The sequence below is a fragment of the Hippocampus bargibanti genome, linkage group LG02 (assembly GCF_051943395.1).
Source record: "Hippocampus bargibanti isolate YZ-2025 linkage group LG02, ASM5194339v1, whole genome shotgun sequence".
Lineage (NCBI taxonomy): Eukaryota > Metazoa > Chordata > Actinopteri > Syngnathiformes > Syngnathidae > Hippocampus > Hippocampus bargibanti.
Genome location: NC_142735.1, coordinates 17883859 through 17911531, shown reverse-complemented (window position 1 = coordinate 17911531; position 27673 = coordinate 17883859). Strand labels below are relative to the sequence as shown.

The 27673-nt window shown below is 40.0% G+C and overlaps 1 protein-coding gene across 6 annotated transcripts in view; it reads right to left on the bottom strand.

The window, feature by feature from the left end:
• drp2 (dystrophin related protein 2) overlaps positions 1-27673 on the bottom strand; it is a 120428-nt gene that overhangs the window by 30278 nt on the left and 62477 nt on the right. For all 6 annotated transcript variants that reach the window (XR_016114171.1, XR_016114170.1, XM_088989748.1 and 3 more), the window contains 8 exons: positions 26321-26467; positions 23693-23771; positions 17795-17855; positions 14086-14147; positions 12771-12845; positions 8320-8521; positions 4858-4943; positions 8-165 (listed from right to left, as the gene is read on the bottom strand). Coding sequence is in view for 4 of the 6 variants with exons in the window: in XM_088989748.1 (XP_088845874.1) it covers positions 8-165; positions 4858-4943; positions 8320-8521; positions 12771-12845; positions 14086-14147; positions 17795-17855; positions 23693-23771; positions 26321-26467 (870 nt within the window). In the remaining 2 variants the exon portion in view is untranslated. The remainder of the gene's footprint in view (positions 1-7; positions 166-4857; positions 4944-8319; positions 8522-12770; positions 12846-14085; positions 14148-17794; positions 17856-23692; positions 23772-26320; positions 26468-27673) is intronic.

The window sequence follows — 27673 nt, the reverse complement described above, 5'->3', positions numbered from 1 at the left end:
GTCTTACCATACGGAAGCAGCTGCGGACGCTGGGCTCCACGTTGCTGCCCCCGAAAGCGGCCACTTCGCCCAGCTGGCGTGGGATTTGGATGGCCTCATGAAGGAGCAGGCTGAGGTGCCGCTGGTCCGTTAAGCCTCCGTTGCCGGACACTTGGCGGAATAAATCTGCCAACATCCAAGAGCATTAAAATGTTAAAATGAATAAAATACATTTTCATGTCCTTCAACACATCAAAAATTCTAGTTATCAAATGAATAATGTCAAATGAGCGGGAATTATATAGTTTTTGAATTAATAAGCAAAATGTATTTTTCGGATTATAAATGGGGGTGTGACTGATATATGAAATTATAACACAATACAGTAAAGTCTCGTTATATCGATAGTACCGCTTATTACGATACTAGTTTCATTTCCCTTGCACATTTCTAGTCTTTTTATGTATAATTAGTACCGTTTAGTACGATACCCGGTTATTACGATAATCCGGTTATTACGGTGCTCCTTTTCATCCCCCGCCGGCCATTTTTGTTGTTTATATCGATATATCCGTCGCGCCATTGGTCAACTTGGTCACGTGTCTTGTTACGTGAGCCGCCATCGGTCGCGCCATTGGTCGACTTGGTCACATGAGCCGCCATCGGTCGCGCTATTGGTCGACTTGGCCGTGTGACTTTGTCACGTGACACGCCATCGGTCGCGCCATTGGTCAACTTGGTCACGTGTCTTGGTTACGTGTCACGCCATCAGTCGCGCCATTGGTCGACTTGGTCAGGTGACTTGGTTACGTGCCCAGCACCCGTGTAGCAGAGCCATTTTCATTTTAAGACGCTAGCTCGTGTGTAGCAGACGAGATTGAAGTGTTTGTGTTAAAAGGTAAAAATGGGAAGCAGAAGAAGATTGATGACTTTTTTAAATTGTATACATAATACAGTAAGATGTAAGCGTTGCAGTTTCCCTGTTGTGTTATGTACATGCCCACTGTACTGTATATGAATGCAATCGTTTTTTGCAACAATGTTTCTTGTTTTGTCTGCTGAACCGCAATGATTTTGAAAATTATTAACATTCCATACTGTGTATTAAAGGACAGCCGATGTCACTTTTTATTCAAATGCAAATAAAAATGACTTCACGCCAAGACGTCTTGCATTGCTTGTGAATCCAAACAATGGCTTCAGATTCGGATAATATGCTTTCTTGTTACACATCCAGTTATGAATATGTTTCAAATACACTGTAGTTCTGAAGATTAAAGCATACATGTTTACAATCATTAAAGAATTATATGTGCCATTTTGAGGCAACATTGGGGGAACATCTCACCCAAAAAAAAAAAGGGAGCTAATGGCCAGCTCCGTTTCTTATATGGCGCTTGGCTGCCCTGTTTTGGCGCCTTTTGTTTAATGCAGTTCGGCGCAGGATCGGATATATCGATAGTCCCGGTTATATCGATATTTTTTCGGACTCCCTTGAATATCGATATAACGAAAGCTCTAGGCCTGTGTTGATAACTCGACAACGAGTCTGACGTAAGCGACGTAGAAGAGAAAGCGCCACATTTTCTACCGACAGAGTTAGCAGAATTCTTTAAAAGTAACGCAGAAGAACTAAGTTTCTTTGTATTTTGTGATATTAAGTGACATTGATGGTTTGTTAAACTCCCTAGCATGTTCGTTCTGTTATCGTTTTCCGAATAACTCATGTTACGTGAACATACGAGGCACGTGCGCTCTCAGTTCGTTGGTTACGCATCATGGAGTGTTAGCATACTGTACACTTAATCAGCCTATTGTTTTGAATTTTAATTTTATTATAAACTGACTTTCAAGATGACATGTCTGTTGTTGGTGTTGGAATTTATCAAATAAATGTCCCAAGAAAATGCGACTTATACTCCAGTTCAACTTATGTATGTTGTTTTCTTCTTCTTTATTATGCATTTTATGGCTGGTGCGATTTATACTCCGGAGCGATTTACAATCCGGAAAATACGGTTCTCCTCCTGACTTTAGCTTTGGGTCAGTTTGAGGTGTATATATTGCACTCAAAACATTATATTTTGCCACAAAATAAAAAGTTCCCCCACATCTCAAACTTGATGCAGTTGGGCGGATGTTTGTTGCATTGGATTTGCACAGAATTCATGACATTGTGGATGCAACCTTAAAACGTAATTCAGAAAATGCTGATGCAAGCCATATCTACCCAATGTTGGCCTTCATTCTACAGCAGGCTATAAACTGTCTGTGTTCAACACATCCTTCCACGTAAACACATGCAAGCATTTTAAGATGTTGGAGGCGGTATACTGTAGGTATGCCAGCATGTTTTATGCCAGTATGCACTTATTTAATGACTGCCCCATAATATGTGCTGCTCCACCAAAATTACAATGTTTCAAAGATTCATACTGCTGCTTCAGAAAAATGCTTACTTGTCATTTTGGAGGTTATAAATTGTCGTTCTGGGCTGTACAGCATAGTATTTTTTAATCATTTGCTAATTATTTATTATATAGGTATTTTATAATTGATTGTTCATACTACGTACTGGTTAGCAAAAGTATGCACATTATCCACAGTGTGTTCATGTTGTACAAATAGTACTTTGCGGCATTTGTCCCTCTCTTGTTCACACTTCAAACGTGTTAACGTAGAGTTTCAGTTTAATTTTGATTACACTAAACTTCAAGGGTAGAGCGGGCCCAAAATCTTTCACCAGTGGCATATAGGACGGTGTAGTACGATACATTTATTTCCCCCCAGAAAGAGAGGTCTCTCTTGTAGAAAAAATACCATTAAAGGACGGTGTAAAGTTGCTGAATCAGAAAGCCTTTATTAGTCCCATGATGAGGAAATTTGCAAACCAGCATTGAAGGCAACTAATTGCGTGCATTTTTCCCCCTCAAACATCCGCTTACTCAAGCTTTTAACATTACTAGTAGTTCGGCCATGTATTTGTCCTGCATATCATTCCACAATCAGAAAAATAATTAATCTAATTAAAATTAGGTCCATTTATGTTACAGCATGTGGCGCACTGTTTGACAGGTTAGCATATCCGCCTCGCAGAGAAGAGGTGCAGGGTTCGATTCCTTTTTTGATTCCTTTTTCGATTTCTGTTCTTCCTGTGTGGGGATTGCATTTTCTCCGGTTTCCTCCCTTCTTCTTCTTTTCCTTTTGGCTTTTCCCTTCAAGGGGTCGCCACAGCGATTCAGTGTCCTCCATGCATGGCAGGCTTATGGAATACTCTCAATCATCCCTATTTGTGAGTGTGAGCGGAAATGGTTGTTCGTTTATGTGTGCCTGAGGTTGGCTGGCAACCATTTGAGGTTGCCTACCGGCCGAAGACAGCTAAGATAGGCTCCAGACCTTTGTGAAGATAAGGGGATTACAAAATGGGAGAACCGGTGTTTACGCAACCACACTTTGTCTGCCATCTAGTTCCAGACCCATTTTTTCTGATGAAAGAAGAGAGTCCATGGTTTCTACCGTATTGAATGTTTATGTAATCCTAAAACTCAATGTTCTGTAGGTCCTGGAATTCGAGTGACAATGACAAACACCCTGGCACTAGAGTAGACACAGTTTTGCACGTCTGGCAGTAACAGAGTTAATGTTGCTCATGATGGCGGCACTGGGATAGACAATTATTTTTGAGGTGGTGTAATAAATTTGAGAACCGCTGCTCTAATTAATTAGATTGCTTGTTTTCAATGAGTGTGTGTTGTTGCATGAGCGAGAGTGTACTAGGTTGTCAACACACAAATGAAAACTAGAGCAGTGAAATATCAACGAAAATTATGAGGGGGATTAAAAAACAGCATCTGTTTTTATGGCCAACTAAGGCAAACGTTTAACGTCTACGTGTAAATATTTGTCTTAAGAGCGACATCTGGAGTTTGGCGGGCGCGACGGCCAACTGGACACCTCATGGCAGCCTGACCTCGGGGACATTTTAATTGAGGAGAAGTTCTGTTCCACAGTCCACACAGATGGTGCTTCAACTGTGAGTAATCTTTGTAAATATTTCCCTTCGTCGCCGTGATCGTCTTGGGTCTTGAATCAACTGCTCCTGGCCAGCTGCTTCAAAGGCCAGCTGCGAGGCTCCAAAATTGTATTTCCCATTTTAAAAGGTGGTGGGGAGAGTGAAGGACAACCAATGTCCAAATTGTTGTGATCTATCCTTACAGTTTGCAAGCACCTTTTGTTATTTTCGGTTTATCCTGGCTTAGTATCAGTGACCTAATGTGAACTTGGTCAATTTTTTGTAAATAATGATCTTTGGAAAGACATGTATTTTTGTCTACATTTGTGGGATCCACTCCAATTCGGCTTATTCCGACACATAATACAAGGAAGTCAGAGATGAGGACAACATTCTATGGTTCAGATTCAAACTACGCCCAAATCTTAAACGATAAATGTTATTTGTAACCTTTACAGTGACTGCTAGAGAATCCCCAATTTGGCCAACGAGTTTGACACTTGTGGTCTCGAGTGTTAATCAATACTTGAATGACAGTTGTTTTTTGACTAAAGTACATGTACTTCTCCTACGGGACTCGATGTGAGTACCAGATGGGAATTCCAACACAGTGATTAGCACATAAACAATAAAAGATCACGGCATAGTTTACAATGAAAAAGAGAACAGCTCGGAGAAAAAATGCCAGGGAGGGGCATGGCGAATGTGCGTGAATGGACTCTGGTGGCCAACAATGCTTTTAAGGGCCTTGGGCAAGGAAGAAGCAGGATTCACCATTAATGTCATCGGAGACGGTGCCTCCATTAAAGTCTTTTTTGCGTCTGCGTGATGGCTGCTATGGGTGGCTGGTTGCATTACTCACTCACATTTGTATTTCTCCTGGACGTCAGCGTTGCACAAGCTCACCAGGCCCATCTTGAAGCTCAGCACGCGCATCTTACCGTTGCGAGCGCTAAGGGGAATGAAGAGTAGAGGTTTAAAACAACGAACAATGTAGAGGTAGGCATTAGTGATGCTTCCGCGCTTTGCCCAGTGAGAGGAACAAAAGTGACGATGAATTACGTGGGTCACGGTAGGACGGTACAGGTCATTGCAGTGGTGTGAAATTGGATTAGGTGCACAGCCACACTCTCCAAACACTGCGGGGACTTGAGGAATTGTTCTTGGGTATGTGCCTTGCACAAAGATAATATGGTGACAGAAGTAGGGATGCACACATGCATGCAAACTGGACAATATCTTTCAAAGGTTTGAGGGTCACTTAGGAGATTCAAACATTTCTACATGATTAAATGTTAACCAGTAGGCTGGGGTCCACTTTATGAAGATATATCGGCGCATACATGATATTCTTTGAAATAAGGTCTACCGCAGAGGTGTCAAACTCATTTTTTTGCGGCGAGCCACATTGTAGTTATGTTTCCTTCTCGGGCGCCGTGATGAATTTGGGAAGCCATTAGAAGGTTTCATCCCCTCCACATATTACATATTGAGTGCTCAAAAAAAATTGAAGAATAACTACTTTTCAAATTGAAGTCAAGAATAATGACTGTTATTGTGGTTTAGATGGGACAATTTGAAATTTTGGTTCGGACTTTAGCAAGCATCATGGGACTTGATTGGATTGGATTTGCCTTTATTAGTCTCACAGTGACATGCTTGATTTGCTTTTCTGGGCCAAATAAAATGATGTGACGGGCCAGAAGTGGTCTACCGCATACGGTGTTGGGAGGTCTTCATCGCATGCCTTTGTTCATGTTTCACAGATCGCATGCAGGCGCAGCCGGCCGGGAGAGAGAACTCCACAAGCGTGATGAGTACCAATTTAACGGAGCGGCAAGAGAATCATATTAGCATTACAACTGGAAAGAAAAAAATCAGGCCTTTGCATCACTGGGATAGAGAATATCATGATATCACGTTTGTCGCGTGTTCCTGAAATGCGTGCGGGTAGGAAAGAATAAGTGAGGTCAACTTTCACGAGGGAGTGAATCCTCCGTTGGGTGATTCGAGCAACACAAGAAGTCAAAGAGAGGCATTAACTGAGCTTGCACGTATTCAAAATGGAATTTGGAGCAAATCCACAGACACATAAGGAGGAAAAAGGCTTTCAAACACGTTCTGTCTTGCGGCACTTCCATTTTAAAGCCACGCTTTTGCACACAGGGACACTAACCCTGTGCATCCAGAGAACAAATACGCACACAGAGAGGAGGCCGTGATGAGACACACAAACCAAGAGACAACATCCAGACCCCAATCGAGGCTGCGGAATCCACGTGGCTGTCATAAATATTTGTTCACATAGAGTTGGTTCACGATCCAACATTTAGTGGTATAATTCGTTGTGTGGTCCTTTATAGGACGAACCATGCCACGTCCATAAGAAAATGCACCATCTAACACTAGCTGACAAACAGCCTAAAATTCCTCTTGAGCGGTCAGCAAATTCACCAAATGCCCTCCTGTAAAAGTTCACGAAAAACAATTAAACTGCAGCAAACTTGAGGGGGGTGCCTATCAAGTGGTGGTCAGACCTCTGAAAATGTTTTTTCCTCCCCAGAGGGGTCAGGATTTGCCTTTTATCCATGTTATCGCTTTATCACATATACAGCTGTTGTTAAAGTGCTATATAAATCAATATGTATGCATTGTATCATATTTTGTACACCTGCCCCCATTTCAAGGTCAGATAACTCCAGACCCATATAACATAGGAACTAATTTTTTTTTCTGATAAAAAAAGAGAGTCTAATGTTTCTTATGCTGAATTGAATGTTAATGTACTCCTAAAGCTCAATATTTCCTGGGTCCTGGAATTTGAATGAAAATGACAAACACCCTGGCACTGGTATGGACACAGTTTTGCACATACTCTGAATGAGTTAATGTTAAGTTGACAGCTCTGAAAATATCAATTAAGTTATGTAATCAATATAACTATCATCAACTTAGCATTGGGTGCAAAAATATGACGTGATTTTTAAGATTTATGAATATCTGGTTTATGTATGTTTACATCTTCATTATCATTGAGAAGAAGGCAAAACAAGCTTAACATTTTTATGAGGAATCTCCAATGTATTAAAAAATAGTAATAAATGAAGAAAATAAGACACGCACGAGAAAACAGTGTTCATGTTTGACATCTTGCTAGACAATTTTGTTTGCCAAAAACAAAACTAACTTTATTCTCAAACCTCATTTGTCATTTAGTTTAATGGGAGCTACAATGCACTTTAAAAAAGAAGTTTTTACTACTTAATGACGTTTGCAATTTATTGAAAACAATCTTGAAAAAAACCCCTGGAGCATTCAATTTTTTTTCTTTGCAAATACGATTATCGGAATCATGAAACATGATTATTTTTCTCCCTAAGGCAACTTTTTTTTATTCCTTACAGGCATTTAGGGGAATGAAATGTCATTTTTAATTGGAACGAGGATTACAAGTGATTCTTTTAGATTGAGAACCCCCAACGTTCAGTGTACCTTAGTTTAAAAAGAAAGGAGAAAAAATATTTAGACAAATACATACACACGATACACAGGGTCACAACTGTTATTTATTTGAAACCCAAAAGCAATTACTGGAATTTATGCAGCGGTTGAAGTCTTTGATTGTCTCATTAGCTGCAAGTACTTAAGCGCAAGCCACCAAATTTACAACACCCATGGCGTTCCTCATGTGTGTTTCCGTTTGGCACCGTGTTTCTTGTTGTTTGCTCTTTGGAGACGGCAAGAAATAACACAATAAAGGGAGAAAATATGAGGTTGGAAGTTGCCATGAAGGGGGATTTGTCTCGCAAGGCAAGATTGATCCCGTACACGGAGATTTAGTTGTGTTATGGCGCTTTGAAGACATCTGTCCACAAAGCCACTGAGACATCAAATATCCCAGAGTAACGATCTTTTTAATTTTACCATAATTGTGGATTGTAGAGTCAGATAACAAATGGCATTTTTTTAATGCATATCTTATCATAAAATCTATCACAGTCGGCCCCGAATAGCAGCGCGGTGACGATCAACTGTGGCAAAGACACACATCTTATTCTTGTGTTTGCTGTTGCGCCTCATTAAAACTCAATTAATAATTATGTGCTAAATGACTCAACTGTTGCTGGGTAATGATCGTGGCTGGCCGCAAAATGAATGCAACCGCAATTCATGCCTGGCGTCATCTCTATTGCGTGGAGCGAACCTCTTGATTTTGACTCATGCTGTTTCGTGTCAGGATGACAATGACATCCTCATACTACCCTTGATCACCCCTGGTCTACAGATTTGTATCTAGTTATTTATTTATTTGTTTGAGAACCGCCCACCTGTCATAGACGTTGAGCAACCAGTTGAGACACATGTCCACGCAGAGCGGAATGTTGACCAGAATGGTCCTCTCCTCCTGCAGCTTCTCGTAGAGCGCCGACAGGCCGTGGATGATCTCCACCACGTCCATCATGTGCTCCGCTTGATGGAGCTCTTGCTCCCGAAACACCTCGGCGAGGTTGTTCAGCGCAACTAAATCCACTATGGACACAAACACACACACACACAAGACATTGAAAAACACAGTGTGCATTTTACGGTTGTAGTTGTTTGAAAGTTCAGATTTACTGAACTAGCTCGACATAAAATACAGATGAATAGGTCTCAGGGGCTCATGGGAGAAAATGCATATTTTCTGGTCTTCAAAATATTATTTTTCAGGCAGAGGTACAGTATGTCAGAATTTCTTTTTCAATGCCCCCATTGTATTTATCAGAATAATACTGTGGGAGAGTTGCCATAGCAAAGGTATGCGTGGAGGACACCGTACATTTCAAACCAGAATGCATTGAAGGTCTTGCGATATCATTAAACTCTGCAGAGATACACGACAATGTGTGATAATCAACACCAGAACATAAATAACCAAGCCCAGGCCACACTTTACAGTACCATAGTTTTTTTTGTAGAAAGCAGATTTGACACTACCTGTTTTTTTTCCTTTTTCATTCTTTGGAAATAAGCACGAGTAAATGGAAAAGTTTCACGAAAAGCACCGGAGTCAGGCCTAAAATTTGAGAAAACAGCTTCAATTCAATTAAAAAAACATGCCAAGTAGAACAGTGACTTTGATGCTCAATATGTTTTGCTGTTGTGACACTTCAAATTGTTAAAATAACTAAAACAAGACAAATAATTTTTTCTCAGTTCAAATGCGATTTGCCCAAACTTGTTCAATTTCTACCATTTTGTAATTTCTCTCTCCTAATTGACGGATCAAAGTGAAATCCACCCTAATCTTTATCTTCTGCTCAAGAGATACAGTGTGCCAGATGTTGACAGCAGTAAACGGGCGCGTTCAAGTTGACAAATCGACTGTGAATGAGTGAATAATTTTTGACAAATGTCCACCTGCAGTATTGTTTGTTGAGCACTTATCTAGTCCCATTAAAAAAGGGGAAAAGGATGCGTATTTTTCACACTAAACTAAAACAGATCACTTCAGGTTCAATTATACTTGCCAACATTTGAAAACAGTGCTGATTCAGCCGGCTTTTTGAACCCATTCAAGAGGATGCTTCAACAGCTGCGACACACTCCTAAAGTAATTTGATTGTGCATCCCTATCGAGCAGCTTTACGGGCGCGCATCTACGGAAACTATAATTGGGCCGATCAATAGCGAGGTTAAAAATAAGGACACAGTCACCTAAAAACATGGTAAGGATGCGCTCTTTATGCCGCGCCACTCAACAAGCGTGCTGCAAGAGTGTGACGGCAGTCAACCGGCCAGCGAATTAAATCCTCATATAAAATGGGAGCGAAAGATTGAAGAAGGGTTGAGGAGATTAGAGAGCGGACAAGCCGACGAGTCACTGAAAGACACTTTAGGTGAGTTTGAGTGCAGAACCAGGCGGCGAATGCAGGAAATCTCAGTGTTATTATGGAATGGACGCAGGATCATGGTTAATGGAGGTCAAACCATCAAGTGAAAGAGGATGTCACAAATCATGATACCATTGAAGGACCATTATTGTATTACCACCTCTTCTATACAGATGATTCACAACACATCTCTCGGAAGTGCATGTCATTTATAATGTATGAATTATTCTTCACAAAACTGCACTCACTGGCCACTACATTAACTGGAACAGTACTTCGCACTGACCTCAAGCTGTACTTTGGGGTTCAGCAAAATTAATTCCTATAACGTAAGCTATTTGTTAACACAGTGGATATGACTGGTAGGTCAACAACAAACACACTCAGCATTTGGACATTAGACATTCTTTCGAATATTACAGGGCAGCACAAATGTTAGTCTAATAGCTTACCTGCCAAATTCATTTTCAAACGTTTGTGGGGAAAGATGAAAAACAACATACTGTATTTGAATACAAATACACATTTTTACAAATAAGTATTCAATTGTCTCAATTTAAATGTGTGTGAATTGTGCAACAAATGACATTAAATTTGTTTTACAAAAATAAAGCTGGCAACCAATTCAGGGTGTCCCCCGCCTCGTGCCCGAAGACAACTGAGATACGCTCCATCACCCCCCGCGACCGTAATGAGGAATAAGCGGTACGGAAAATGGATGGATGGGTGGATGGGTGGATGGATGAATTGTGCAGGTTAACTGAATAACAGAGAATTAACACAGATAGAAAACAAACCAGCTTGGATTCTTTATAGATTTTGTGACAGAATATAAAAAAAATAAATACTTTGGATGACTATACCCTGTGTACAGTACCTTTGTCCTGTGTACAAAACACTCATGTGATTATGTTTTCTGGCAAGCAAATGTTGCGGGTGTCATTTTTGTCCACCGAGTCCACCGTGGCTTGAACGGTGTCACGATCGAACGAACGGGAAAGAGTGTAGGGTAAATTACAATGTTGAGAGTAACACAGTTATTTCAATACAGAACTAGCACTATACTACACATAACCAAAAATATTTATCTTCTGTTGGTGCTTTAAGCTAGCGTAATATGCTAAGTTAGGTGGGAAATTAGTTTAGCGCTGGGGTCACCAAATCGGTTTGAAAATTGATTGATGATAGCTGCTTAATGGTGCTATAAAAACTTGTAATCAGCCAATTATTTTTTTCAGTTCTGAATGGCTGGTGATTTATTGTCACCGACTACAGCGTGATGAATTGATGAAGACATTTTTATGAGGGTTATGTGTACTAATAATAATAAATAATAAGAACGTACTGTTGTTGAAAAGATGATGTGATTAATTAGAGGCCCGTAGTCTGAATATTTTTTTAAATTCATATTTCAGAGTACAAATGCCTGCAATAGTGAAGGTTTTTAAAAACACAGAAAAAAATGCAATTTAGAGCTGGGTACGAGTTTGAGTCATATTTCTTCTTGCCCATGAGCTCGAGTATGTTTTCATCACACATATAGATACCAAGCAACATACTAATGCAACTTTGCTGCACAACGAATGAATTTGATTAATGTGTCTGGCTGCAGCAAAAAAGTAATGACGTCGCTGTATTTCTAATGCATCGTCCCCTGAAGCGCCGATGCTATCTCCTATCGATAACACCTCCATTAGGAAGCATTAGTTCCTTTGAGAAACGGCTTGGGCTTGAAAGACGTTCTGGCCACGTAACGAGGACTTTGACCCTGAAGCCATGCGGCACAGATTGATTACCTTCTTGTCTCTGACTAAAAAAAGACAATTAGTGGCCCCAATTACCTGGTACTGAGGAACTGGCGAATGTAAGGAGTGAATTCAATGGCTCTTGACTTTCAATGCAAAGAGCTATGACACACAGTAGAGTGCCAACTCTCCAAGAGATGAAGTGGAGCAATGATTTCGAATGACAAACTCTCCGAGATAATGGTTATGCAGTATATCTCATTCTATAGAAGAGCTTGTCAGAGTGGATTAAAGCTGCCACAGGAGAGTAATATATGACTTCCCGGTGATTCCAAACCATGATTGGTCCAAAAATGAATGAATTTAAGACTTTTTCAATTCCCTGTTCCTGCTAGTGTGGATCACTAAACTCTTCTAACTATGACAAATTAGATTTTATGGTAATGTTGTTTATGTAAATTAATAATTTGACAATTCAATACAGCCGTTATGTCAAATGCTGTTAAATGCTCTCACAGGAATTCACCAAAAATAGAGAATATGAACTCTGGATAACAACATTTTTTTTATATTGTTGTTGGTAGCGCAAGCACACGGCTACGTGGGAATTGAGACCTGCGTCAGGAAAGGGAAGCTTCATTTGTTCCCTATGTGGCTCGTTTTGAAAAATTACCACAGTCGGTATTGCATAGATGAAACATTGAAACGACAAAAAGTGGGAACAATCGATTCTATGTTGATGCAGTCTTTGAGTTGTCGACGGCAACTTTTCTGGACAGGCAGAGGTTTTTATTAGTTGCTCTTGTGGTCAATTTCAGGCTTGTGTCATTTTCCAGATTAGGAGATGATGGGGGTAGTAATGATTTAAAAAATGCTTAATACAAACTTGTTAAATAGACAGAAGTATATTGCCATTTTAGGATAGATTGCTATATTTAGTATTCAAAACACAATGCAAACATTTTTGGGAAGCTGAAAGAGATTAAACAGAAGTGAAGAAACATGGTTTTCGATTCAAGCATTTTGAGTGAAAGTGAAACTTGTATCACAAAGCACCGCAGTGTATCCTTTTTGCAACATTCCTGCTGTGTAAGATTATCCCTGCGTTAAACATGTACCAGGGTGCAATAAATGTTGTGAAACAGTGGCAGTGTTACTTACATCGGAGAGCCTTCTGAACCCGCCGCAGCTTCATGGCTGTTCTATACGCCGAGAACTTGATGTTATTCAAATCCGCTGAAGGGGAGACAGGGGCACAAATGTGTGTTTATTATCATGACCACCCAAGATGCCACCAGTTATTAGCTCTTCGCTTCCCTTTTCCGTGCGCCTCTATTAATTTTGTCAAAAAAGGTTAACATCACTAACGCATGACTTCGTTTCATCACAGTTAATTAAAGGTTAAGCGAAAGGCAATCAGTGCAGCAGTCCCTCAGGATTTTTAACCCCCCCCCCCAAAAAAAAAAACAAAACAAAAAACAACAACAACACGAGGCTTCTTAATGAAATATATGACCGTTTGCGCCCTCACAGCTAAAAGCCTCAAGGTGACGTGAAAGCGGAGCCAAATCGGCCCGGTGGAGGTGCGTGACTCTGTTTTGTCTCCACTGGGTTATAAACATAAATAGCAGGGAAGGTTCAGACAAATATTTATCTAACAATTTACTAAAAAAAAGAAAAAGAAAAAAAAAAGAAAAACAGGCACGCAACTCAACTTTATTTATAGAGCACTTTAAAACAGGCAAAGTGCTGTGGAGCAAAATTTAGTCATACATCACCAGAGCCAGTTAAAATAATAAATCAGTAAAATAACAGTAAACACCACAAAACAATTCCTAGAGACACGCTGACTAATAAACCAAAAGAAAAAAAGTGTTTTAAGAATAGTTGAGATAGGTAAAGAGGGCCCTTGTCTAAGGCCCTGAGTGGGAGGTTATTTAAAAAGAGAGGGATCAGCATGCAGGGCTGGATTTCCCCCAAGCATGTCTCAATTTTTTTGCTCAGTGGGACAGATCTGAGATTCATACACACAACAGTAGAAGCAAATAATTTTTTTTCCGTAATATGGGGCAAAAGGGCCGCAAATACAGTTAAAACAGCAAAGTACCCAGAACTGAACCTTGTGGAACACCACATTACAGTGGGGCAGTGGGGGACTCAACCAAGCAATCAAGGCGACCAAAAAAATAAATAAAATCTGTCAGATAAGTAGGACAGCATCAAAAACAGGACAGTGTCTTAAATTGACATTGCAGATAATACACACATGTAAATTATTGCTAGACGATGTGAAGTCTACTTTCATGGAGGGCTACTGTCATTTTAACATATTAACTGGATTTGGAAAATTTAAAATGAAATTTACTGTCACAATAATTAGGAATAAAGTTCATTACGTTATTTGGAGTATCTCGTACGTATTCTCCCCGTCCCAAAAATAAACACATTATCATAGCAGCGCAGCATGATGACTAACCTAGCGCTTGGTAGAGGTCCGTCATTTTTGGGTGGTCCCAGCATGTAGTCTGTGCCTGATGGCTAAAGAAAAGCACAAGAAAGCCACAATTCAAACATTCGTGTAGAGCATTGAAATTGCAACAAGATTAAATGTTTCCCATTAAAAATTTTTAAGTACACAAAGTGACACAAACGATTAGACCAAGGAAGGGCAACTAAAAATGTTTTTTTAAAGTACAGAAAAATGATATTTTGTTGTTTTTTCTTCAAACGGAGGCTCCGAAGACTCCGAAGAGTGTTGGCATTGTCTCACGTTTTTGCTCTCTTTAGGCAATTTATTCCATATTTGAATGGTAGCGCTAGGTCAACTTAAAAAGAAAAGCGAGAAAGCTCCTCAAGTTTGTGTTGCATGTGATACAAGTAAATATTTATCAGTGGGAGTTGAACAAACAAAAAAAATGTGAAGTACATTTCTTCACCCAATTATTGACACAGCTTAATTTTTAATTGCAATTTAAACTGCCAAGACCAATTGCACCATTTAATGAGGCTGGAAAAAAATGCTTCTACTCGGTGAAAACATGCTTGGATGTATGAGAGGAAACGAGCAATGGAATAAGCAATTTGCAATTCAATTTTAGATTTAATAATTGTAACTTTTTTAATGTACCTTGTCATCCCGTTTCATTTTAATTTCTCATAAATGTGTCTGTGTAAGCTCTCAGTCGTACAGGAGTGGTCCATCGATGAGAAGGTTTCTTCAGCCGTCATCTGTACAAAAGTGAAGGTTTCGGACGTTTCGCCTCCTATCCAAGAGGCTTCGTCAGCGAACTAAAGTCTGACTGGTCGTATCGGCCCCATTTATATATCCCTAATGTCCAGACCTGGTGGCGCCGGACACAGCTATGATAGGTCCCTACTCTCAGGTTGGGGGGGGGGGCGCGGGACCCCCCCCCTGTGGCCCCACTGATTGTTCCTACATTCCTGACTAACGATTGGCCTATTACACCCACTCCCCCCGGTATCACCTCATCAGCATAACGACCCTCATCAGCATTGCGAAAGTTGCCTAACCTGTTTTGCCTGAGCAGGCTATTGTATGAACGATCCAAATTGAACCTCACACCACCAGACCGGTTTAATGAAGGATTTTGTTGTTTTATAAGAATCGCCTCTTTTACCCCCCTTTCAAACCATCTATGTTCTTTCGCTAAGATTTTAACCTCATTGTCGTCAAATGAGTGGTTGCTAGCTTTTAGGTGCAAATGTACTGCCGATTGAGGCCCACTAGTATTATCCCTGCGATGTTGATAAAGTCTTTTTTTGAGAATTTGTTGAGTCTCCCCAATGTACTGCTCTTTACAATTTTCATTCTTACAATGTATGGAATAAACTACATTACTTTGTTTTTCATTTGGTAGCCTATCTTTTGGATGCACTAATTTTTGCCTTAACGTGTTTATCGGTTTGAAATAAGTAGGAATTTTATGTTGCCAAAGGACTCTTTGTAATTTTTCAGAAACTCCTGCAATGTACGGTACTGCTACTCCTCTCCTTTTAGAATCTTGAGAATTATTGGTTTCGTTCGCTATTCTTTCTTTCTGACATTTGTTGAATGACCACTGAGGGTACCCACAGTTAGTGAGTGCTCTCCTGATATGTTTTGACTCCTTTTCTCTACCTTCAGTGCTAGTTGGTATTAGTTTAGCCCTATGCTGGAGGGTTCTGATAACTCCTAGTTTATGTTGTAAAGGGTGGTTAGAGTCAAAAAGTAAGTATTGGTCAGTGTGCGTAGCCTTCCTAAAGACTTCTGTTTTTAGCGCTCTGTCCTCTTTTATAATTACTTTACAATCCAAGAAGGCTAGTTGGTTCTCTTGAATGTCCTCACGAGTAAATTTAATGTTGAAGTCTACAGAGTTGAGATGATCTGTGAAGGATTGAATTTCTTGTTTCTTAATTATGACAAAAGTATCGTCCACATATCTAAACCAGTGTCTAGGTTTTGTCCCTGGGAAGGATGTGAGGGCCTGTTTCTCCATCTCTTCCATGTAAAGATTAGCCACTATGGGTGAAACTGGTGAGCCCATAGCACAACCATGGATTTGTTTATAAAATTTTTCCCGAAATTGAAAATACGTAGTATTAAGGCAGATTTCTAATAATTGGCAGATGTGATCCGGTTTCAGTTTGGTTCTTTCATGCAGAGAAACATCCGCCAGCAGCCTCGTCCTCACCACTGAGACTGCTGCTGGGGTTGGGACATAAATGTGTTTTATTACAAACACTAATAAATACCTTTCAATATAAAAGAAAAATCACAGGTTTTAGCTTATTGCGCAAAACATACGCCCGTAAATCTGATTACATGACTATGAAGGCAATCAGCAAATTTTGGCCTGTTGTGTCCTGGTGTCAAGTGCACATACGGATGTGTGAAATGATGTTTCAGACTATTTTGTTGCACAACCATTTTAAGCAAACATTGCAATCAAACATTTTTGGGAACTTTGAATGAGACTTTGGCAATGCGCAACTCTTCATGTGCAAACTGCTCAATTGGCTCAGGTTTGAAGGGGAAATAATATTCACAGTTTAGATTAATTAGGTCTTTTATTATTTAGAATGTTATTTATGGGTTTATTGTTCTTGTGTTTATTGTTCCATTATTCAGTTTGATTGAAAAGTGTCCTTGGGTGCTTTGAAATGCGCTTGTAAATTAAATGTATTGGGGCGGGCGCTAGGACCAGGCATCTCACCCAGCAGGTACACGGGAGGGGGCGGGTTTATGTCACATATATTTCACTGCATTTTCTGTTTGAGTAAGATCCACTTGTGAGCCGTTGGAATAAACACGTCTCCACATTCAGTCGTGTGTGCTCTTTCCTCCACGGCTACATTATTATTATTATTATTATTATTATTATTATTATTATAGATAAAATTTATATCTCATGCGGTGGCCATTTTGCCACAGGCTGGCGACAGAAAAGCACATCACAGTTGCTCAGGGTATGACCAATAATGGTTCACCTATTTTTTTCAAGACCAGTCATGATTGGTTGTTACCTGAGCAGCTGTGATACAATTTTCTGCTGACAAAAAGTGCCAAAATGGTCACCCAAGAGATGGCTAAAAACTTACATTATTTATTTGAATGCCATGTCTAGACTAGTGAACGTGCATAGTACAGATTCTTAAGAGTTTCCCTTTAAGTGCTGATGTCACAATAACATTAGCGTTTTTTATTTTCCCCAAAGTACAATTTTCTGCTGACAAAAAGTCCCAAAATGGTCACCCAAGAAATGGCTAAAAACTTACATTATATTGCATATTATTATAACTTACATTAGCGTTTTTTATTTTCCCCAAAGTTGAGTGAGAGAAGAATGATTGATTTACTATGATTTATTACAACGCAGGTATCTATGTTTTTAACCTGCTAAAAAAACAATGCATTGAAAAATATTTTGGCAGACACAGGTTTTAGAACCTCTGCTTTCTAATAAAAACTACTGAGACATTCATAATGCTCCACAGGGTCAGTGAGGATCAGTGGAGAGCAAATACCATTGGCTTCATACATCAGTGGGCTTTTACAGTGATCCATGACTTTGAAGTAATTCAACCAAAAACAAAAAAACATGCCCTTCCTTCTTATTTTTTTGGGTGCCTGTGTCACCAGGAATGAACACAAATCGTTAAACAAATGACCGTGATGTTGCACTTACTTGATGTAATATGGCACTTTGTTCGGTGAGGTGGCACGCTCCCATGGTATCTGCACAGAACCTATGCACACGCACACAAGAAATATATAGAGCAGGGTAAGCTAGCCATGGGAAAAAAGCCACAGTGCACGATAGCTTCTGTGACATCGGGCCCAGACAGTGTTGTCCATTCAGACTTTATTCAAGGGGCAGCTCGGGTGTGGCCAGACAAAGAACAAAAAAATTGCTGTGTTTGTTTGACATGACATAGTCGGAGGAAGAGGAGCTGTGCTCTCTGAGCAATGAATGAATTAAGCTTGTGAGCTCCAGTACATTTATTATCATATATGCTATTGCAAACTTCATGTCAATGCAAACAGAAACCAGTTTCAAAGCGGAAATGAAATGTCGATCAAAATGATTCAGAATAGGCTCAATCCTGAAGCTTTTCAATCATTTCAAGATACAAAATTACAGAGTAGATATTCAGTCGTGATGTTGAAAGTGTCATGATCTGGTTGGCGACCAACGGGGGGCGCTGTCGGCCCCGCCTGCACCTGCACAGGTGCTGGTCGTCCCGATCAGATTGGCGACCAGCGGGTAGAGACGTCAGCCCTGCCGGCAGCCTCGCAGGTGCTGGTCGTTATAATCAATAACACTTAAAAGGACACCTGGCACGATCATCCGGTGCCGATTCATTGTTTGTTTGCTGCTTGTTTGCTGCAAGCATTGTGTACGTGTTTGTTTAACATTGGCGGACTTTTACACTTGGTTTTCTTTTGCTACTTTGTATTTTTTTTCATTCAGATCATTTTGATGTTTTACATTTTGTTACTGCTGACTTTAATTTAATACAATTTGTCAAACAACCTCCTACTCACTCCTGCCTGCTTTTTGGGATCCAAACCCGCCATCAGCACCTCGCAAACCGTGACAGAAAGACACTTTCTTTCATCATGACCGAAACAATACAAAGCGAGTTGAGGAGCTTTTTTGGACAAAAGTATTACATTTAGGCAAAAGTATTCCCTTGCTGCTATATTGTGGCACCTATGTGCAATTTCATACCACAAATTAAAATAATGAGGAATTGGCTTCATTACCTATCTTTTGGTTTCTCTGATAAGAGCATTTAATAGTTCTGGGTGTCAATATACATGAGTGGCATGGATAGATGAACAAAGATACAATATTTGACATGAATAAATCCTCATTTTTGGACCAATGACGTGACATCTGGAAAAGTTCTAACAACGCAATAGATATTGTACCGATGTACTGCTCCGTCCAGAGGAGTTGTAGTCATGCCTATACATCAAAAATAGTGAGAAAATAAAATGCCTACATTTGACTCCAAGACATTAAATGCGGACAAATATTGCATGTCTTCGTGCCAGTCTCAGTCACAGCCGTGAATGTCACGCTTGAGTTCACCTTGGCAGCCGAACAGAAGACAAACTGTTGAGCAAAGGCAAAAAAAAGTGGGCAGGGAGCAAAAAATGTGCATCCTGCCGGCGGTGGTAACAAAAATGATGAAAATATAGCACAGTGCCATACGTCGAAATGAATTGTTTCTCATCATTTTAAAGTGTTATTCTAATGTGCGTTGCTGAACCCCCCCCCCCCTCCCTGGAGAGGACGCAGCTTATGGCAACACTTTTCACCAGTCTGACCTAATGAACATTTACAATGTCAACAGTCCTGTATTATTTTTTTTATATTTATGTCTAATGAATAAATTATTTTTTATGCAAGCTTGCTTCTATTCGAACAAAAAAAGGGAAAAAAACAAAGTCTGGTAATTTTTCTAGTTTTCTTGTGCTAGTTTTTTCATGTAGCAAAGCTAGCATCATCTTTTATTTTCTTAAAATGTGTTACTTAAAATGCATTCAAAATAAAAACATAGCCTATTAAATACTTGGCAAATTGATTTGTGATTAAAAAATTAAGATAACATTGTTAATTTTATTAGGTAATTTATCGCATTCATTCACAAATTAAAACTAAATAATGAAACAGACATGAATTACAGTGGTACCTCGGTTCTCGAACGCCTCACAGTTCGAACAAATCGGTGTTCGAACAAAATATTCGAGATATTCTTGTTTCAGCGTTCGAATATCAATCGGTGTTCGAACGCCAATACGACGCGTGAGTGCGTACGCGAGGGAGGGGAGCTGAGCGGCGCACAGGTGTATCGCTCTCTCCGTGACCAAATGTTGTCGCATGCGGGCGTGCAACATTTGCGTTGTGTTGCCTGCTTAACACTACGAGGACTCCACTTTCTCAGCGGCTTTCAAAACTCTGAAGTACACTTTTGAGTCAGGGTGTAGTCCGAAGCAGGCTTCTGATTGGCCGCCGGTGCCGAGTATGCGAATTGAACGTTTGTTTGGCAATTTGCAGACTCGGCACCGAGAGCCAATCACAAGCATGCATCGGAATACACCCTGACTCAAAAGTGTACTTCAGAGTTTTGAAACCCGCTGAGAAAGTGGAGTCAACGTGGCTCGTAGCGATTTGTTACCCGCTTACTACGCCAAAAAGCAAATGGCACACGAGGGTGCAAAATGACGCAATACCGGAAGATGACATAAATTTACGCAGGGGACGCAGGTAAAATACCTCGGACCGGATACACTCGCGCATCGAAGGAAGAGTCCAGGTACGGTGGCGAGGTCAGTCAATCATCCGGCATTGGTGAGGTGATCGCGAACCGTATAAATGCCCCGTGTGTCCGTGATTAGAGAATTGACAGCAGGTGGAGAACGGCCGGGAGAGGCAGCCCCGCCCCGCCCTCCCCCACTGTCAACTCGCAAGTGACAGGAGCAAAGAGGTGGTTTCGGTGTTCGAAAAAAATCGCTTTTCGAACAGGGTCCTGGAACGAATTATGGTCGAGAACCGAGGTACCACTGTACTGTGTTATTTCAGACCCTTTAAAATTGGTAAATTGGAATGTATTATGTTTTTTACATGTCATATTTTTTTCTCATTAAATTGGTTAACTGAGTTCATGAAAATGACACGAACATGCGAGGAGAGTACACAATTGTTTTTTTATTTATGATGTCAATTTCTTAGATTCCATTAGACTACATTATCTCCTCTCCTCTCCTCTCCTCTCCTCTCCTCTCCTCTCCTCTCATCTATTCTTATCTTATCTAACTGTATTTTCCGATGTACAGTATAAGGTGCACCAGAGTATAAGGCGCACCTTCAATGAATAAAAAAGGTTTTCCAAATGTAATACATAAATATATAAAGGTTTTCCAAATATAAGGCACACCACATTGTAAGGCGCTAGAGTAGAGACTGGCGAAATGGAGTCAGTGGCTGCTGACAGTTGTAGCGAGACCTGTTGTTGCTCAATATCAAAGGTTCAAAAAAAAGGTTCAAAGTCAGCTTTATTGTCAAATATGCTAATATGCATGACATACAGCACAGATGAAATTACTGTCCTCTCGGATCCAGCATGCAAAGCACTTATAATTACTTAACAAACATAAACATATTACGTATATTAGTTCACATATAAGCCACACCTGCATATAAGGCGCAGGGTCATCTTTTGAAGAAGAGGAAGACCTTTGGGTGTGTCTTATACACCGGAAAATATGGTATATTAGATAACCTTTATTAGTCTCACAATGGAGAAATTCACAAATATTAATTGCATTTGTTTATGAAAAAAGTACTGTGCAGTTATTTATCTCCTAAAATTGATTATCAGTAATTAAAATGAATCTTTGGAGTGTTGATATGATTAAAAAGTGGCTAATTGATTTACTGTAAATACCAAAAGAAGAAATGCGAGAAAAGTAAACATTTTCAATGATTCATCAATTCCAATTAATATTTATTCAGACCATCTGCCATATCTTACATACAAACTTCAACTTTGACATTTTAAGTCATTCCTATGCATATTGGGAATGACGCATATGCATCATCACAAAGTTCCACAAAGCCAGCCATCTCAGCGTGGCGCAGCAAAACTGAGCATTGCCACTATTTACACGGCAACGATGGCATCAGTGAGCCAGCATGACGACAGGAAAAACTGCACCGGGCTGCCAAAAGGCTCCAGCTCAGTCACGACAATACGCAGTCTAAACCAGGCAAAGTACAGTAAAGTTTCGTTATATCGATATCGGATATATCGATAGTCCCGGTTATATCGATACTATTTCTATGCACGCACGGAGAAAATTACATGCAAACAGGGTCGGATATATCGATAGTCCCGGTTATATCGATATTTTTTCGGACTCCCTTGAATATCGATATAACGAGACTTTACTGTAAATCACATTTTTTCAGCTTCTCCGCAGGCTCTCACTCTCGTCTGCACAGCGGAGGGTTAAGCCAGAGACAGAATTAGGAAAAATAAAACCAACTAGCTACACTCATGCGATGAACACCGGCGGGGAGTCTTCTCGCAGCACGAAGACAGACAGAGCAAGCTTGCGAGTTACAGCTTCGACCAAAATACACATGAGAGCTGCGACGGTGTACAGCTTTGTCACGCCAAACTATAGGATTAAAAATTGAAGGGGGGCATTTGAGGATGTTTCGGAAAAATGCCTTTTGTGTTCAAATCAAACACCAACCATCCTCAACAAAATGCCAGTCAAGTGGTCATGTATGTAATCAGTCATAATTAATTGGTTCTGGAAGAATTTTTTAACTACAAAATTTTAAGTGTCAGATCAGAATCAAAATCAGAATCAGAAAGCCTTTAACTCATTCACTGCCAGACATGCAAAAATGTGTCCACTCCAGTGCCAGGGTATTTGTCGTTTTCACTCAAATTCCAGAGCCTACAGAATATTGCGTTTTATTACTACATTCAATGCAGCGTAAGAAAATTGAGACTCTCTTCTTTCATCAGAAAAAAAAGAGTTAATTACTAAATTATATGTGTCTGGAGTTATATGACCTTGAAACGAGGGCGGCCGTCCAAAATACAATGCAATACATACATATTGATTTATATAGCGCTTTAACAACAGCTGAAGCTGGAGGAAAGCGCTGACATGGAAAAAAAGGAAATGCTACATCCTTGTGGATGGGAAAAAGACATTGTCAGTGGCCATGAGCAGCATTTTATCGGGACGCACCGCAGGAAAAACCAAACAAATTCGGGAATGGCGCTCAACGTCTCACTTTTCAATTCCAGAATATATTCGAGAATGGCAGCGAATGAGTTAATAGTCACACAGCCGGGAAATTTGCAGCAGCGAAATTGAAAGGGAGGTTGGTCGGGGGTTGAAAAGAAAAAAAAAAAAACATAGTGCAAAGAAATGACACAAGTAGAGGCGCCCTTTCCATTTAAATGCCCTAATCTGTTCCAAGACCCAAATATAAAATCATAAATACTTTCTAGGCATAAAAATGCATCAAAATATGTCACAAATCCAAGTTATTATATTTTTATGTCATAAATATTATTTTTATTAGTTTTTTTCCCCCTCTTGATTTCATGTCCTCTCACTGGAGTGGTTCTTGCCTGGCGTTTTGTCATGAAGTGCTTCAAGGACGTTTGCCTTTTATTAGCTTTTAACATTCCTTCAAATATGTCCAACGTAAAAATCTACATATTGAGGGATGTCTCAACTGGTGATTTTTATGTCTGGGTGATTCAGATTTACAAAAAAAAAAATACAAAAAAACATCTGGATTTTGAGTTTTTCCTTGGCATATTGGGTGTCTTTACATAAGGGATTGCGAGAATGCAGCGGCGAATCATTGTCGACTGTGGGCTTGTGTTGTACTTTGAGACTCTTTTGGCATTCAAGGCTATAAAAATACATTTGACTTGACCTTAACATCACCTTAACAATGTGATTACTTTTCTGGGCATCTTAAATTTTGCCACTAGTGAGACATAATGGTGAAACGGTGGACGGGTCTATTAATTACTTGAAAGGAAGTGCTGCGATCCAGGGCCAAAGTCTCGATGCGCGTCCTGGAGTTGCTTTAGTCTCTCCTCAATGGAACCCTGACAGGACAAAAAAACAACAACACAAAAATGTATAAATCAAATGGAATAACGCCGCGTACCAGTCTCCTCTCACAAAGTCCGAACCGCGGCAGCGCAGACACGCACATAACCCGCTTCTGCATGACTAGCAAAAACGTGGAATATAAACGATGTGTTCTTTGGCAAACGGTTCCTCTTCTGAAAGACTTTGAAGAGCCCTTTGAAGAAACACAGATCACAGAATCATAAATCGCGGCGGAAAGAGATTCCCCCAGAGCTCTGAATGGGAAAGAGGGGAAACTGATGAAACAAAAAGTGAGGTGAATGAAGGGTATCGCATGTGTTGCATCAATTACCACGAAGACAAAACCGTGGAGGGGTGATACTATTAAGTTTGAAATCATCCTTGCAGGAGTGTTTCGCTTCAGCAAATATCCAATGGCACAAGAGTTCAGGTGTCCTCGTCCTTGTTTCGATGAACAATATTGGAGAAGGCACGTAAATTACATTCCTGTCAGCAGGGTGTTGCAACGCATCTGCAAACATCGGGAGGTAAATCCAATCCAGGCTCAGACTCAGATAAAGAAAGACAAGCGGGAGGACTTGATATATTAAAGCAAAGGAGATGACTCACATACTTTTAAAGTTATTTCTCGCCGTGCGCACGTCCTTGAAAATGAACTGCAATGATCTGGGTAGTGACGTCACGAATTGCTGCCGAGCCAAAAGTGCTCTGCTGCGCTATGGCAATTTGAGCCGCCGCATAAGGAAGACAAATGTCTACATTAGCTCGGATCGACAAATATTAGCAAATCAAATTTGGACACCCATTCTCGCTGAAAAGGCAGGGGCCAAAATTAAAGTGGTGCAGGAAGTTGGGTAGGATTTTGGCATGGCAGCTTTAATGAAGATGGAAATTGTCATAGCAGAGACTGTCCAAATAAAATGTTTAACTGCAAAAGTGTTACGTGAGGGAAAATAAAGAAATAAATCTGTGATTTGAATGTTCAAACTGCATCATATTAGAGTAGGTTGAACCCCTTCATTTTAAAATCCAGTACAGTCCGTTTCGTAACTCATTCACTGGCATTCCGGAATTTATTCGAGAACTGAAAAAATGACGTAAAGCGCCATTCCCGAATTCTTTCGGGTTTTGTTTTTTCTTGCTGGGTGCGGATAAAGTGCTGGCCATGGCCTCTGGAAATGTTTTTCCCTTCCACAAGGGGGCAGCATTTTGCTTTTGTCCATTTTAGCGCATTGTTCCAGCTTCAGCTGATGTTAATGCGCTATACAAACAAACATGTATGTATTGCATTGTATTTTGGACAACCACCCACATTTGAAGTTCACATAACTTCAGAACCATGTAATTTAGGAATTAACTGTTTTTTTTCTGATGAAGAGAGTCTAAGATTTCTTATGCTACATTGAATGTTGATGTAGTCGTAAAACTCAATATTCTGTGGGTCCTGCAATTCCAGTGATCTGACAGTGATTGAGTTAGATTCAGTTCTGTTGTATTTAACGATTGTTTAAATTTCATGTACACTATTCGCAAGTGTATGATGCTACATAGGTTGATTAAAATGTACAATGGGTTAGTCACAGACAAGTATGGTACAGTGGCGATGATATTCATGAAGTCGTTTAACAGTCGTAAGGGAGAAAAAAAAAAAAAAGAAAAAAAAATCTAAAAATATTACATCACAGAATTTTAACCAATTGCCAAATGAGTCAATCATAGAGGTGCATTCCGACATACGTTTTGTTTTCAAAGGAAGTATTAATGCGGGAATATCTTTGTTGTGGTGCTAAATTGCACTGAAAAGGCGAGAGCTGTTTATAATTTTACCACCACTGTCATGAGCAAAATAATAGAGAAAACAAGGTGGCTGTTGAGTGCAACAAATACGATCAGTGCATAAAAGGTGTGCATATGTGTGCGTGTGTGGTTGTTCGTTTGTGTGCGTTCTATTCATACGAGATTTGGAAAGAAAAGCTTGAGAAGAATGGCGGTGTGACCTTGCGTCGCTGCCAGCAATCCAATAAGTTCATGGCGGAAGACAAAGGCTACTATTGAAACCGTCAACTTTACCTGCTTCACCGAATTACAAAACAAAGCCGCTGGTTTCATCTGAGGTGTGTTGGTGTGACAGCCAACTGATTCACTCAGAACCGTTTTATCGCCTGAGAGGCAAAAAAACACACAAAAAAACAAAAAAAAAAAACAAGTGGTTCTGGAGGCAACAAGTGCACAAAAGAAACTGGAAAATTGATTTTTTAGGAAAAAGGCATAATCATGAGGTTATTCCTATTTTGTTCCGTCCCTCTCAGGCACATGATTTTAATATATAATGGGAAAAAATAAACTCTGATTGGCTTCAACAGTTGCCCCCGCTGCAGGAAAAAAAAATCAGTGAAAATCGTAAAATGAAGCTCACCTTTCATGGGCTTGAAAAAGGTTTTAAAGGTGAAAGTAGAGGTGAACTTTTTTATTTCGTATTTGTGAAAAATTATGGATGTGAGAAGATACTGGCTAAAATTGGAACCAAGCCATCATTTCATACCTGAAGCAATTTCCATCTGTTATTTAGGTGCTCCAGGGCGCGAGCGTTCTCCATAGACAAATGGACGTCAGATATGGCCAACTGGTGGGCCAGGTCATTGATGTGCTTCATTCCCTCCTTCACCTGGGTAAGTTCTTGCTTGAAAAGCTGGAGCAGCGCAAGAAGGGGAATAAATCAGTCACAATAAAATTCCCATATTTTCTGCACTATAAGGCACTCTGAAATAAAAGATGCAAAATTCGAAAATTGTATTCACACACACGTACCATTACCTATATATATAATAATATAATATATATAATTCAAAAACATGAATAGAGACTCTGTGCTCAATGACTTGCAAACGATCTGATTCGGACGCCACGGGGGCGAGAGGGCGTGGGTCTGGGTCGCCGGTGTTCGAACGGTTGCCTTATCCTTGGCCTTATTCCGCTCTCCGCACCGACGCACCAAGTAATGTATTTTTAAGTAATACCAGAACAAATGAATGCCCTTAAGTCTTAAGCAAATTACAAGTCAAGTTTCCTTATAAACCCTTTGATACTGTTCAAGTCAAATTTGACTTCCTGGATGTTCCGCACGATAAGGGACACCTAAAACCATTCATTTTTATCAAAAGCCGACAGTGCGCCTTATAATCCAATCCACCTGATCACTGATCTGATTTCTCGGACGTGGTATTTAAATGTTCTGAAAAGTGCTATTGTTATAGCTGCAGTGGTTGTGAAAGCTCTCTATTAAAAAAAAGCTGTATTGTATTGTGTTGTATTCCCTTCAGTGTAGAGCCATCTCCTGTGGCTTCTATTCTATGTGCCTTATGATGTGGTGCACACTACATATGAAAACGGCTTTAAAATAGGCCATTCATTGAAAATGCTCCTTTGAGTCCAAAGGGTCTTATAGGAAACTTGAAACTGTTCCATCAATTTTTAGAAAGGTTCCTCAACAAACATGGATATTGGTCCTTAACTCATTCATTGCAAGACGATGTGCAAGAATGTGTTCACTGCAGTGCCAGGGTTTTTGTCATTTTTACTTCCTAAACTTAGACTCTCTTCTTTCATCAGAAAAAAAACAGTTAATTCCCAAGTTATATGGGTCTGGAGTTATCTGAGCTTGAATTGGGGGCGGCTGTACAAAATACAATGTAATACATACATATTGATTTATATTGCGCTTTAACAACAGCTGAAGCTATAACAAAGCACTAACATGGACAAAAGACAAATGCTGCCCCCTCGTGGAAGGGAAAAACATTGCCAGAGGTCTGACCAGAGCGTTATTTGCACCCCTCACGAGAAAAAACTAAACCCGAATAAATTCGGGAATGGCGCTCAACGTTACACTTTTCAA